We start from the raw sequence: 14494 nt of genomic DNA, 5'->3' as shown, positions 1-14494 counted from the left end.
CTCACAGCCGCAGTGCTGGGCGTTGCCCGGGGCAGGGGGTGCTGAGGGGAGACCCCAGCCGGCTCGGCACTCAGGCAGTGGGTGTGCCCACAGCCGCCAGCAGGGGGCGGTAAAGACGAGGCGGCCAGGCCTACCCCCGGCCAGAGGGTGTTGGAAGCCAGGCAGGACTGCAGCAGGCTCACGTACCGATGGTGCCTATGAACAGCTGTATCCCCACTGACCACGCGGGGCGGGATAAACCTGCCCCTGGGCGCGGGCCCGGCACCCTGGTCCACGTGGTCCGCCTCGGGCGCGGGCGCCGCCCACCTGGGAGGCCGTGCTCTGCAGCTTCATCAGGCCGTTCTCCAGCCGCTCGATCTTGGCCACCAGCTCCGTGCGCTTCTTGGCCAGCAGGTTCTGGTACAGCTTGATCTGCTCCAGGAAGGTCTTGGGTGTGGTGTAGTTGTAGCGCCTCTCGGTGGCCAGGTACACCTTGGACATCTCGTTGACGGTCGTGTGCACGTAGGACATGAACAGGCTGATGGACGCCTTCACTTCCGGCTGAGAGACGACACAGGTCGGGCACCTGAGGCCGCCCCCTCCCCTCCTGAGGCGCCCGCACGGGGCTGAGCCCACGTCCTGGACACACATCACAGTCAACACATGGGGAGCCGCCCCGTGGGCTCCAGCCCCCTGAACCGCCTACACGGGGAGCAAAATGCAACGGCCTGTCTTTGTTAGAGTTTCAGTATCCCCGCCTTTGTGAATTTTCGGCGTTAATTTTCATTTCAAAGATACTGCATCAGAGATAGGCATTGTGATGTAGTGGGTTAAGCCACCACTTGGGATGCCCATTTCCATATCAGAGTCCCTGGTTCAAATCCCGGCTGCTCCACTGTTGATTTTTTTTTTATTATTATTTTTAAGATTTATTTATGTATTTGCAAGGATCAGAAGTGGAGCAGCCGGGCGTCAAGCTGGTGTCCACGTGTGATGTTGGTGCTGCAGGTGGCGGCTTTCCCTGCTCCGCCACAGCGCCAGCTCCCTGCGCCACTTTTGATCCAGCTTCCTGCTGGTGAACCCTGGGAGGCAGCAGTGATGGCCCGAGTGCTTGGGCCCCCGCCGCCCACGTGGGAGACCTGATGGAGCTCCAGGCTCCTCGTCACGGCCTGGCCCAGCCCTAGCTGTTGTACCCATTCGGAGAGTGGACTAACAGATGGAAGATCTCGCCATCTCTCATCCCGTCCCGATCAGTCAGCCAGTCATCAATCTTTCACAAACCCATGACCAGTGGTTCTTGGGCTCTTGGTGGCCCCTTCGAGGCTGCGGGCCTCTCCCCGCTCCCCAGCCCTGCTCCCAGGAGGCCTCGGCGCTCACCTGAATCCCCGGGGTCTCCTGCAGGAAGCGGGCGCTGACGGACACCAGGGCGTCCTCTGGCCACTCGTGGAACCAGTTGATGGCCGTGCAGTTGACCACAGCAGGGAACTTCCTCGCTCGCACGCGCAGGACAGAGCCCACAGGGGAGAAGCACAGGATCACCTGGGTGCGGTCACGGACGAGCTGCTCGGTGGGGGGCGGCGGCGTGGAGGGCAACCGTCCACCCCGGCGGGAAGACCCCCGCCAGCAATGCCAGGGCGGGCGGAGGGGGCGTCCGTGCCGGGCAGGTGAGGCTGGAGGCCAGGGAGGGCTGCAGTCTGGTTTCAGTCCAGCAGGACACACGGAGCCTCTGGGCCCTCAGGGACGGTGGCCGAGCCCCAGACAGGGAGGGGACTCCCTGGACACCCTCGGCAGTGGGTGCCGTGGGGACAGGTGCCGGGTCCTCGTGCTGGATGGGGACCTTGCTACTCCTGCAGCCCCAGCCTGCTGCCCCCACCCTGCCTCTCTGGTCCCTTCTTTGGTGGGCGCTGCATGGGGCGGCTTTGAACGTGGCTGTCCCTGGGGCTGGCAGGGAGGTGCCGAGTAGGAGCGGGAAGCAGGTGGCACTGTCAGGTGCTCCTTGAGCCCCACAGGTGACAGACAGCGCAGGAGGGGAGATGGAGAGGCCCCTCCCTCTGCAGCGCCACACGGGAAAGGATGCTGTAGGCAGAGCTGCGGGGCTGCCCCTCCCCGGGGTGGGGGGTGAGGACCAGAGGGTGCGTCCGGGGCAGGAGCCTACTGTGCCCGCCCACCTGGTGCGCGTGGGGAGGGGGTGTGTGTACCGCGCCTCTTTGGCCCTGAGCTCTGTCACGAAGCTAGCCCCACCCCCACCCTAGATTCCCACACGGTGGGAAGGAGCAGCCGCCGGCTCCACACCGAGCTCGGGCGCTGGCCCAGGCAGTGACGGATGGCTTGATCGGGAGGTGCCCTGGGCGCCTGGGGCCCCGCGGGAGCGGGCAGCGCAGGTGGGGCTGGGGCGCAGCCTACCTTAAGCTGTTTGCGCACTTTGTCAATGAAGAACTTCCAGCAGGCCTCCCGCGTGTCGGCCATGCCCAGGGACTTCACCTGCGGCCGCATGGACGAGACGATGTTCTCCACCTCGTCGTCCGCGAACAGCCCCGGGATCTCGCCCGAGGCCAGCAGGTCGTTGATGAGCACCAGGAACTGCTCCTCGGACACCTGGGAGTCCGTCATCAGGAACACGGACGGCACGTTCTTCACGGCCGACTTGATGTACTGGGCGGCCAGGTCCACCTGCACGGGCGAGAGGCGCCCTGCACAGCCGCCCGGGGAGGGGCAGGGGCGGGGCCTGGGCGGCAGACGGAGCCATGTGGGTGGGGCCTGGCCATGTGCATGGCGGCCAGGAGTGTGGACACCCACAGCCCGGTCCGTCCACTCAGGGGACACCGTTGGCCTTCAAACGGGAGGACACACCGACACCTGCTGTGGCAGGGACAGGCCTTGGGGACACGGCGGTGACACAAGCCGATCACAAAAGGGCAAGAGTGTGATTTCACCGACAGGACATCCCTGGGGGAGGCAGGGTCACAGAGGTGGTGCCGGGGGCCAGGAGGGGAGGCCGGGGAGCGGCGCTGGGTGGAGCCTGGCTCCGGATTGCAGGATGAAGTGCATGGCTGTGCGCAGTGCCCGTGAGCCACACGTGTGACAACGGTGGATGTCGTGTGGCACGTGTTGTGCCGTGCATACGGCAAAGACAAGCATCTCAGATGCAGACCCCAAAGAGGGCCCCCCCCAGCTTGGGCCAGGAGACGTAGCTCCACAAAGATGCGCGCCGATGGTTTTCCGGTAGCCAGGAGAGCAGGCGGAAGCGGGAGAGGCCACGCCATGTGTGTGCCCAGGAAGGAACCTGCCAGCACCGTGAGTACTGAGGGCACCTCAGGGCTCGACGGAGTCCCGGGGGAGCCCCACAGGCCTCGGCAGGGGCCTAACAGGCTCTCAAGGCGTCAGCCACGGCGCTCCGCTGGCTTCGCGCCACCTTTGGAGAGTACACACCAGACGCACCCGTCCACAGGGCGACACCACGCGGCTCCTTGTCTGAGGCCACTGGGGTGCAACGAGGGCCAAAAGCCAGCCTCAAACTCCTTACTTTTCAAAAATTACTCATTTTCACAGGAAAGGATCAGAGAGGGGCAGAGGGGGGGAGAGGGAGACAGGGGAGAGGGAGACGCGAGTCTTCCACCTGCTGGCTCACTCCCCAAACGCCCACAACAGCCGGGGCGGGGCCAGGCCGACTCCAGGAGCCCAGAACTCCATCCAGGGACCCAAGCACTGTGGCCTCCTGGGGAGCTCATCAGCTGGACGCTGGATTGGACGCAGGGCCGGGGCTCTGGTACGGGATGGGGGCGTCCCACACAGTCTGCAGGCAGCTCGCTGCGCCAGACGCCTGCCCCTAAGTCCGCATTTTTTGACAAATGGGAAAGAGGAGGACAGTGAGGGGATGCTCTGAGCTGGAAAATCGTGGACACGTGGCTTCCGAGCCCCTGGGGCGCGCGGCCCCCTCGCGGGTCAGCAGCGCCTTCCAGACTCTCCCGTGTTTCAGCGTGGAGCCGGTGACAGCTGTCTGAATGGCGCACGCAGGCCCCCTCCCGGCGCCTTCCAGGCTGGCTGGCCGGGCTTCCCCAGCCCACATGCCTGCGTCTCCCGGGGTGGCCAAGGCTTCCTCCTACGGGCTATGAATGACCAAGTTCAGGTTTCAGATCGGTTAGACTGAGGAGGGGTCTGCAAGGTTACCACTGCGGATCCAGGCTACGGCGGAAGCTTCCGGAAGGCTGCTGGACCGCAGAGGCCCCTCCCTTGCGTTGCTCTGTGTCCAGCCGCGCCCTGCACCTGTGCCAGCCCCAGCTCTCAGAGCCACACCTCCCCAGGCGCACTTCCCGCACCTCTGCCAACCCCAGCTCTGTCTGGTGGCCCCTGTCCTGCGAGGTCAGTCCCCTCGAGCCATTGCGTGTGGGTCACCACCTCCCGCTGTCCCCTGCCCTTCACAGATGCCGACGTCCTGAAGGTGGCACCGTGGTCGTGTTTTCTCATTTCCCTCCTGGGAGCCTGGCCCGGCGAAGGCTGGCTCCGTTGCCCGTATTGTTGTCACCAGTGCCGCAGGCTCAGCCCTGCTCCGTCCCGCCCCTCTGGCCATCAGGCAGGGCAGGGCTGCGCGTGTGGACAGGCACCGGGGTGGACGTTAGTGTGGGGGAGGGTCCTCTTCTCTGCCTGGGACCCTCGCTGTGTCCACAGAGGGCCAGGGACACGGAACCACGACGTGGGAGGCCATCCAAGGGCACGGGTGCAGGGGTGTGAGACAGGCGGGCAGGCGCAGGACACAAGGTCAGCTGCCCCTCACCCTCCTGCCCACAATGACGGAGCCACCGGGTCCACGGCGGCCCCTCCCGCGGCTGACGGGGCATCCTTACGGCTCCGTCTCGGATGCGCTCCCAGGATGGAGAGCCGGTGCAGCCCAGCTGTGGGCGTACAAAAGGCGGCCAATCCTGCCTCCCGGAGCCCAGCTGAGCGCCCGGTGTCACCTCTAGAAGTCTCTGTGTCCTCAGATTGTCCTCCACACGGTCCCCGAGCAGTGCCGGGGCCCCCGCCCCTGCCCACACAGCGATGGGGTCTGCACAGGGCACTCAGCATCCCTCCAGGGGGCGCCTGCAGCTCCGGGTGCCCTGTGACAGTCCCGGCCCCGGAACTGCCGCGGGTCCCACGGCGGGGTCAGCCCTGCTGTCCAGCACCCGTGGTCAGTGAGCAAGCCGCGTCGGTCTCAGAGCCAGGAGGAGCTGCACGCTGGGGCACTCACGTCCCAGGAGACCCTCCCCCTTGACCCAGGGCGTGGACAGTGCTGACCAACAGAGCGGAATCCGCTTGGGGAGCAGTGGACGCCTCGCCCCCAGTGCCCCAACCGCTGCCTTGAGTCCTGCACAGTGGGCAGGACTGACAGGGCCCCCGCTCTGGCACTGGTCTGGCCTGGCTGCCCCGGCAGGCCTGTGATGCCGCCACGTGGTCCACACCACCTCGGGGCCCCTCGCCGCCTTCACGGGGACCTGGGCTGGCCCGAGAGTGTGTGACGGCACCCAGTCCCTGGGAGAAGGGGGAGGAAGGGAGGAGAAATCCACAGGAAACTGCAGCAGCAGGTGGCGGCCACGGCCACCTGTTCTACCCGTGAGCCTCTGATTCATGCGCGGGTCCCGGCCAGAGCCCAGGCAGTGGTTGGACGCCGGGCAGGGACTCCGAGTCCTTCCGTCCACAGGGCTGGGCAAGGCTCCCAGCAGCCGTGGAGCCCGTGCTGCTCTCATCGGCCTGGGTCGCGCAGCGTGTGGGCTGCCCGCTGCGCCTGAGACAGAGCCCCTCCCACGGGGGCTGCTGGGGCCGCCCCAGCGCTCTGCCCCCCGCCCCCAGGGCAGCCGCCACTCACCTTGAGGTCGGGGATCCCGTAGCCCTTCTTGAGGGTGATCTGGAAGACGTCCAGGGCGCTGATGAAGGCCGCCAGGCGCGAGAGGCTCTGCTTGCCGCTGCCGCCCACCCCCACCAGCAGGGCGTTCCCGCGGGGCGACTCCAGGATCCGGTTGATGCGGCAGATGTGCGCCACGGCGTCTTCGAACAGCACCTGGCGGGCGGAGAGGGGCCTGTCGCCCGCGCGGTGGCCCTGCTCTGCCCCGGCCCCGCAGCCCCCCCCCCGGGGGGGGCCTTTTGGGCATCAGCCAGCCTTAGACACCCCCACCCCCCGTCAGTGGTTTTACTGCCTGAGGTTTGCTAGCCACGGTTGACCGAGGTCCGAAAATATTGCATGGAAACTTCCAGAAACAAAGGGTTTGTAAATTTTCAATAATTTTATTCCAGGGCCAGCGCTGTGGGATAGCCAGTAAAGATGCCGCCTGCAGTGCCGGCATCCTATATGGGCACTGGTTCAAGTCCCGGCTGCTCCACTTCCGATCCAGCTCTCTGCTATGGCCTGGGAAAGCAGTAGAAGATGGCCCAAGTGCTTGGACCCCTGCAGCTGCATGGGAGACCAGGAGGAAGCTCCTGGCTTCGGATCGGCACAGCACCCGCCATTGCGGCCAATTGGAGAGTGAACCAGCTGATGGAAGACCTCTCTCTCTCTCTCTCCTCTGTGTAACTCTGACTCTCAAGTAAATAAATGGAGCTTTTAAAAAATGCCTATTCCAATACACCGAGTGGTTTTAATGAACTTCTCACGGTGCCCAGCTGATACATGAAGCTTCCTCATGGCACCGAGAGAACAGGTGGGACCCGGCGCCCCCTGGGGCGGGGGTGCACACGTGCGCCCTGGGGCGGGCGCCGGGGGCCGCCAGGGGCTCACCAGGTTCATGACGGCGTTGACCTCATTGTAGCTGTCCAGCACGTCCACCAGCAGCTTGTTCAGGTAAGCCACGTCCGTGACGGAGAAGTATTTGGATTCGCCAATCCCTTGGGCAAAGTGGCAGAAGATGTTTGGTCTGGCAAACAAGAGTTCATCGCCAAGCTCCTAGAGGGAAGAGCGAAGAGCCATGTTTCTCGCCGCCCTGGACTCATGGGGAGCTAACGCAGCCAGGCTGACCTGAGGGTCCCCAGGAGGCCAGGCCAAGGACCCCAGGGTTCCCAGCTGCAGGTGCCGTGGGCTCTGCACACCACCCAGCAAACCCCGCTGGTGCAAGGTTCAACCCCCGCCACATCATGATGTCTGAAAAAGGGACTCTGCCAGGAACACCGGGGACACACCCCCCGCAGAGCATGCTGGGAGCTCATCACGCCCTCAGCCTCCTCACTCAGGGACCTCCCGTGGCTCCCCCCGGGTGCGCCCAGGGGTCCTTCCACCAGGGCGGGGGTTGCGTCCCGGAGCCTCCCCGGCTCGCAGCGGGAGCTGTGCTTGACTCACGTCAAAGAACTTCTTGGTGGAAGCCATGGTGACCCTGCGCAGGGTGTCCTGGTCCTTCTCGTCCACCATCTTGTCACCGTACACGCGCTCCGCCTCGTGCAGCCAGAGGCGGACGAGGTCCAGGGGGCTTTTCAGGAGCTCTGCTGTGGAAAACAGGAGTCCCTGCCCCGCCCCGGGACGGCCGGGTCGGCGAGAGCTGCATCACCAGGGCGAGTCCAGCGCCCCCCAGGGGAGGGCGGCCACTCCCCCGGCCAGTGACCTGTCGGGCTGTTGGTACCGCGTCTGCTCGGGGCCTGGGAAGCCACAGCTCTCGGAGGTCCGACACAGCCGGGAGCCAGAGAGCGTGTGCTGAACACAAGGGGGAGTCTACCTCACAAGACAGGGCTGAGGGCTCCTCTAACAGCCTGGGGCCGGGGAGGGACAGGGAGGCCAGGCACAGCACAGCCGCAGGGCACCAGTGTGGGCTCCACGGCAAACCTGTCTGGGCCAAGCCCCGGCTTGGCCACGTGCTAGCCAAGTCCGGCAGGTGCACCCTGGGGCTCCGTTTGCCTGGCCAGGGCCCTGGGGACACAGCGGCCACAGGACAGACCCTGCCTCTGCGGGCTTCACACTGCAGCGGGAAGAACCACCAGGCCAACAAGTCAGCGGGCACTCGCCCAGTGCGTGTGCTGTCGGCGGCTGAACACAGCGCGGACAAAGGGGCCGTGAGGACGCACGGGCCTCTGTGAGAGCCTGCCGTCTGAGCCGGCTCGTAAGGCGGGGGGGAGGGGAGACGGGCAAACTGCGGGCTCCGACCTCCGTGTTGTTTGGAGGAGAAAATGGCAGCGTAAGGGGCCAAGGCCAGCGCTTCGCTCAGGTGAGCAGTCAGCGGCGGGGAGCAGCACCGCGTCCACCATCACCATCACCGTCACCATCACCGTCACTGTCACCATCCATCACCATCACCATCACCACCATCACTGTCACCGTCACCATCACCATCATCATCATCACCATCACCATCACCATCCATCACCGTCACCGTCACCGTCACCATCACCATCACCACCATCATCATCATCACCATCACCATCCATCACCATCACCGTCACTGTCACCATCACCACCACCATCACCGTCACCATCACCATCACCATCATCACCATCACCATCCATCACTGTCACCATCACCGTCACCATCATCACCACCATCACCATCATCATCATCACCATCACCATCCATCACCATCACCGTCACCGTCACCATCCATCACCATCACCATCACCATCACCATCCATCACCGTCACCGTCACCATCACCGTCACCATCACCATCACCGTCACTGTCACCATCACCACCGTCACCATCACCATCACTGTCACCATCACCATCACTGTCACCATCACCGTCACCATCATCACCACCATCACCATCACCACCGTCACCATCACCATCACCGTCACCATCACCACCACCATCACCACCACCGTCACCACCATCACCATCACCACCACCACCACGCCCCCGCCGTCTCCAGCGCACAGCCGCCTTGGCTCTCTCCCGAGTGCAGCGGGGGACGCGAGCGCCTTTGCGTCAGGGGCTGGGCCGCAGCCGCCGGAGCAGTACCTGGAAGATGTTGGAGAGGTCCCGGAGGTTGAAGACGTAGTGGAATCTGATGGCCGTGGGCAGGAACGTCGTCGTAACTTTCTGGTGCAGGGCTGGCGGAGGACACAGACCCACGGGTCCTCACCTGCCCTGGGCGGCCGCAGGAGCCGAGCTTAAAGCTTCCACAGGACCAGGAGGTGGCGCCCCCCCACCAGGAGCAGGTGTCTCCCACGGGAGGGGGGAGGGTGCGGCCAGCCCGCTCACCCAGGGCCGCGGCCACCAGCTGGCTGCCCATCCTCTGGACCACTGGGGAGACCGAGCGGAAGGACAAGTGCTGTGTCAGGATGGTGCTGTAGATGGTGGTGAGGGCCTCCTGGCCGGGGAAGCTCACAGCAAACACGCAGAAGTGGCGCTGCCCGGAGCGGGCGTGAGCCGCGTCAGGCAGGTGCCGGGACCAGCCTGAGGCCGGCCCCCACCCCCACCCTCACCCGCACCCCCACCCTCACCCCTACCCGGACCCACGGTCAGGTTCATGTGTGCATGGTCAGAGAGGGCAGAGTTAGTCCCCGTGCCTCGCATTGGTTAATTCGAATAAACTTTAAATTGCCTTCAACACTGATCGTACTGACTCACACGGACAACAGAACCAAAAGCCAAGTCTGTTTCGGTGGAAAAAGTTGTGGCATCCAAGCATCCTTTTTCCAGAATACGCATCTGCTGATTTTTTGCAGACCCCGCGTACACATGGATGTCCAATTGTGGTCCCACGACCGCCCATTCTGCGTTAGCAGGAAGGCAGGACCCGGGGCTGGAGCCGGGACTTGAACCCGGGACGTCCGGCTCACCTGCAGCCTGGGGTCGATGGTGAAGGAGCCCGCGGTGGGGTTCATGCAGGCCACGTACTGACAGTTGTGGACGTCCTTGAGCGTCAGCTTCTGCCTGTCGTACCTGTGCGAGGGAGGCGGGCGCTCAGGCCGTGCCCCCCACCTGGAGGGGCCCCCAGGAGCGCCCCCCCCTCCCCGGGGCGTGGAGGAGCTGAGGAATCGCTGAGGTCACTTCCTGCTCGCCAGAGTGAGCTGGAGGAGGCCCGGGAGGGGCGCCAGCTCCCTCCTGGAATGGGGCTCAGCCAGGGGCTTCCCTATGGCCCTGCATCCCCCCCCCCCCCCGAGCCGTGGGTTCCTGGGACGGCCCAGGGCCCAGGGACCGACCCCACACAGCACGTGGCGGGGCCGGCATGCTCTCGGGGCGGGGGGTGCTTGGCGGTCTGATCCCTGACGGACACCACTGGTCAACACCGAGTGACTTCCCTGGCGTCCGGGCGCTGGCTGAGCCTCCGGGGGCTCCCGTTGACGGAAGGATACAGAGTTCGTGAGAGTTTTTTGCTTTTGCTGCCTGACGGGGTTTTCCTATTATGCATTTTTAAGTGTCTTTTGGAAGCTTTTTTATTTATTTCAAAGGCGGGGGAGGGGAGAAAGAGAGAGGGAGAGAGGGAATCTTCCATCTGCTGCTTTACTCCCCAGACGGCCGCAACAGCTGGGCCAGGGCCAGGCCGAAGCCAGGAGCTCCGTCCTGGTGTCCTACGTGAGTGGCCGGGCCCCAAGCACTTGGGCCGTCTTCTGCTGCCTTCCCAGACGCCTTAGCAGGGAGCTGGATCGGTACTGGAGCAACCGGCCCCTGATACGGGACGCTGGCATCGCAAGAGGTGGCTCAGCCCAGCGCCGCGCCGCCAGCCCCTCTGCCTTTTCCTCCGCTGGGGTTTGCTGCCTCCTGTTGGCCTGCGGGGATTCTCTCTGGGTTCCGAGTGCAAATCCACGGTCAGCTGCGCACGCGGCGAGCAACCCTCCCGTTCGCCAGCTCTCTGCCGCCGGTCCGCGGGTCTCCACCCTGACCTACACCGTCGTTGACCAACGTTTTGCCTTCGGTTCATGCTCTGGAAACTTCTGTTTGAGACGCACCTGTCCTCCAGCCACGGGGCTGTTCTCGTCCATGGTTTTGTTTTTTGTTTTTCTTTTTAAGATTTGTTTATTTGAAAGTCAGAGTTGCAGAAAGAGAGACAGTTCTTCCGTCTGCTGGTTCATGACAGCCGCAATGGCCAGGCAGAAGCCAGGGGCTTCCTCTGGGTCTCCCACATGGGTGCAGGGGCCCAAGGACTTGGGTCATCTTCCACTGCTTTCCCAGGCCACAGCAGGGAGCTGGATCGGAAGTGGAGCAGCTGGGACTTGAACTGGTGCCCCTACGGGATGCTGGCGCCACAGAAGGTGGCTTCACCTGTTGTGCCACAGTGCCGGCCCCGCCTCCGTTTCCTTCCATAATTCCTAGGTCACCTCTGGCCCACGGTCTGTGTGCCAGCTGCGCCCTGGGCACCTCTCCTTACCGACAGCCGGCCACCCTCGCTGGGGGTTCTGGAGGGATCTGCACACCGGAGTCTCCTTCAGCCGCCTCCCCAGGACTTCAGGGAGGGAACGCAGGGCTCGCGCGTGCGGCGTGGAGGTCCCTCTTGGGAACAGGCCACGGAAGTCTCGGCAAGTTTCCCACGGGCAGGTGAACCCCAGGGACATCAAGATTCAGAAGGGGCTGTGGGGGAGCCGGGGCAGCCTCCTAGGGGAGCCACCGGGGGCGGGGTCTCTGCGCCTCCAGCCTACACCTGTACATTGTGTTCATGTGCACGGCTCTCCAGGCCCCCTGGGAGCGCAGCCCCACGCCCCTGCCCTGTTCACAGCCCACCGCGCCTGGAGCAGTGAATCAGGGCCGTGCAGGGGGGCGGAGGCAGGGACGGGGCGGACGGCTCTGCCCCGGACGCCCGCTCTGGCTGTTCCTGGAGCTGAGACCCAGCCCCGCGCCTCCGTTTCCGGGCCTCCGGTCCCAGGGATCCTGGCGCGGCCCGACTGCTCGCTTGTTTCACACGGGGGCTGCACGGAATGTTCTGAGCTTTCCGGGCTGCAAACCTGAAGCTGCAACCTGGGCTTCCCGGTGCCCCTGGGAGAACGCCGCTCTGTCCAGCCGCCCGGGCTCTCAGGCTCCTACCACATCCGCCTCCTTCGCTCGCGCCACGTGTCACACCCCTCCTGCCACAGGGCCTTTGCACGGGGCCCTCTCTGCCCAGCACGCCTGACCCCAGAGGTCCCCTGGCCAGCCCTGACAGCCTCCACTCCCAGCTGCCCCACGGCCTCCCCAGGATACATCCAGCTGGGCATTTTCCCTGGGAGCTCGCCCCTCCCTCTAACCACACCCCCTCACTCCAGGGCACAGACACATCACTGGCTGGGGGCCATCGGTCTGTCCCCCAGCCCACTGGGGGCTCCAGGCCACAGCAGCTGGCCTGGTTGCACTGCTAGGCAAGGCGAGGAGACCTCAATGTGACATCTCCCGTGTCCTGGGCATGCCCCCACGGCCCTGCAGCCCCGCCTCTCCGCCCCGGCCCCGCCCCACAGCCGCCTCACCAGTGCCCGTGGTCCATGTGCTGCCGGATGAGGGTGTGCGGGGCCACCGTCCCGTACTTGTCCACCTCGGGCATGTTCATGTCGTCAATGAAGTAGATGAGCTTCTTGGTGCCGGGGGGCCCGTAGTTCCTCCCTGACTTCTTCTCCAGCGGCTTCTCCAGCACCCCTGCAGAGGGCAGAGGCTCGGCTGCACCCAAGGGAGGGGGTGGGGGTCTCCGGCACCTTGGGGGGGCGGGGGTCTCCAGCACCCCTGCAGAGGGCAGAGGCTCGGCTGTACCTGACGGAGGGGGTGGGGGTCTCCGGCACCCCGAGGGAGGGGGTGGGGGTCTCCAGGACCCCTGCAGAGGGCAGAGGCTCAGCTGCACCCAATGGAGGGGGCGGGGGTCTCCGGCACCCCGAGGGAGGGGGTGGGGGTCTCCGGCACCTTGGGTGGGCGAGGGTCTCCAGCACCCCGAGAGAGGGGGTGGGGGTCTCCGGCACCCCAAGGGAGGGGGCGGGGGTCTCCAGCACCCCTGCAGAGGGCAGAGGCTCAGCTGCACCCGACGGAGGGGGTGGGGGTCTCCGGCACCCCGAGGGAGGGGGCGGGGGTCTCCAGCACCCCTGCAGAGGGCAGAGGCTCGGCTGCACCCAATGGAGGGGGCAGGGGTGGGGCCTGGACCCTCCCCGCTGCCCCAGGACGGGAGGCTGTGGCCGGGCAGGACTCAGTGGACCCAGGGCCCAGGGAGCGTAAATGGAGCTGTTGGAGGCAAAGGTGGGAAGAGGGAGGCTCCCGTGGGACCCGCCCGCTCCACCAGGTGGCTGGGCACACGGGGCAGGGGTCCTGGCTACCACCCAGGTGCCTCCCTTGGGGGAAAGGCCGGTGGCTGCGGGGCCCTCCGCGCACCCTGCAGCATGGCCGAGGTGGTGTAGAAGTTGAAGGGCACGGCCTGCACCAGGTAGTCGTCGGTGCTCAGGCTGTCCAGCTTGTCGCCCATCAGCACCGACTTGCCTGTGCCCGCGTTGCCCACCAGCATCACCGGCCACGACTTCTCCATGAGCAGGTCCATGAAGTAGCGGATGCGCGTGGTCTCCGTGGTGTGCACCAGGGAGGCCTGGGGGAGGGGTCGGCAGGTCTGGAGGGCTGTAGCGCGCAGGGGCGGCCCCAGCGCCCAGGACAGCCGTGCAGACCTGCAGCGGGACGTCGGGGTCCAGCTCGAAGGTGGGCACCTTGTCCGTCCACGGCAGGAACTTCTTGGTGTCGGGGTCGATGTAGTAGTCGAAGACGGTCCCCTGCGAGGGGAACTTGATGGTCTTGAACTCGTTGATCCACCACCTGCTGAACTCCACCCGGTAATCCACAAGCTGTGAGAGACACGGCCGGCAGGGGGCTTCACCACGGGGGCGCCCGGAGAGCGGGGTGGGAGGGGGAGCCGGGTCCCCGCCGCCCCGCACCTGGTCCTGGAACATGGCGCCGCCGAAGGCCCAGAGGCAGGCGAACACGAAGTAGAGCTCGTACAGCTCCTTGGAGGAGTCGGGCGGCGCCGTCTTCTCCGTGAGCAGGCACTCGAGCAGGTACAGGATCGTCTGGATCACCGTGATCTCGGGCACCGGCGTGATCTTCTTGAACCCGAAGCGCAGCTTGTCCAGGCAGGTGGGCAGGTACTTGTCGAAGAGGATCATCAGGTTGGCTTTCTCCGACTGCACCTTGCGCCGCTCGATCCAGCTGCTCACCACCCTGGGCGGGGCAGGGGGCAGGGGTGGCGGCGGCTGCTGCCTTGGGTCTGCCTGGCGCCCCCCCCCCCCCGACCAGGTCCCCCACGTGGTTCTGGCAGGGTGGCCGCCTGGGTGGCGCTGGGTCCACGAGGAGCGGACTGGACCGGAAGTGGAGCAGCCGGGACACGAGCCAGAGCCTGTGTGGATGCCGGTGTCACAGGCGCTGGCCTTACCCACTGTGCCACAGATCTGGTCCCCCCAAACGAGGGACTTGGATGGCAGCCCATGTGGCTCAGGCTTCCTTGGGGAGGTTTTATGCATCTATTTAAAGAATTTTCTATTTGAGGCCTATACCCGCTGTCTTTGGTCAAGGTTGATGGAATTCAAAAGGTTTCACCGACCCCAGGAACCAGGAAAACCGCTCTCGGCAGGGCTCAGAAGCCTGGCCAGGGCCCCGCCCCGCAGAGCTGGCCGGTGTCTGTGCCCCGGGGCCCACGC

At 65.3% G+C, this 14494-nt stretch overlaps 1 protein-coding gene across 1 annotated transcript in view; it reads right to left on the bottom strand.

The window, feature by feature from the left end:
• Positions 1-14494, bottom strand: part of DNAH17 (dynein axonemal heavy chain 17) — a 77403-nt gene that overhangs the window by 18079 nt on the left and 44830 nt on the right. The window contains 13 exon segments of the mRNA XM_062175646.1: positions 307-540; positions 1357-1518; positions 2383-2649; positions 5819-6010; positions 6725-6889; positions 7280-7441; positions 8886-8977; positions 9129-9276; positions 9710-9812; positions 12305-12470; positions 13188-13395; positions 13472-13645; positions 13736-14018. Coding sequence (XP_062031630.1) covers positions 307-540; positions 1357-1518; positions 2383-2649; positions 5819-6010; positions 6725-6889; positions 7280-7441; positions 8886-8977; positions 9129-9276; positions 9710-9812; positions 12305-12470; positions 13188-13395; positions 13472-13645; positions 13736-14018 — 2356 coding nt within the window.

The sequence above is a fragment of the Lepus europaeus genome, chromosome 18 (genome assembly GCF_033115175.1).
Source record: "Lepus europaeus isolate LE1 chromosome 18, mLepTim1.pri, whole genome shotgun sequence".
In the NCBI taxonomy this organism is placed as follows: domain Eukaryota; kingdom Metazoa; phylum Chordata; class Mammalia; order Lagomorpha; family Leporidae; genus Lepus; species Lepus europaeus.
Note: the sequence above shows the minus strand (reverse complement) of the source record. Positions and strands in the feature narration are given on the sequence as shown.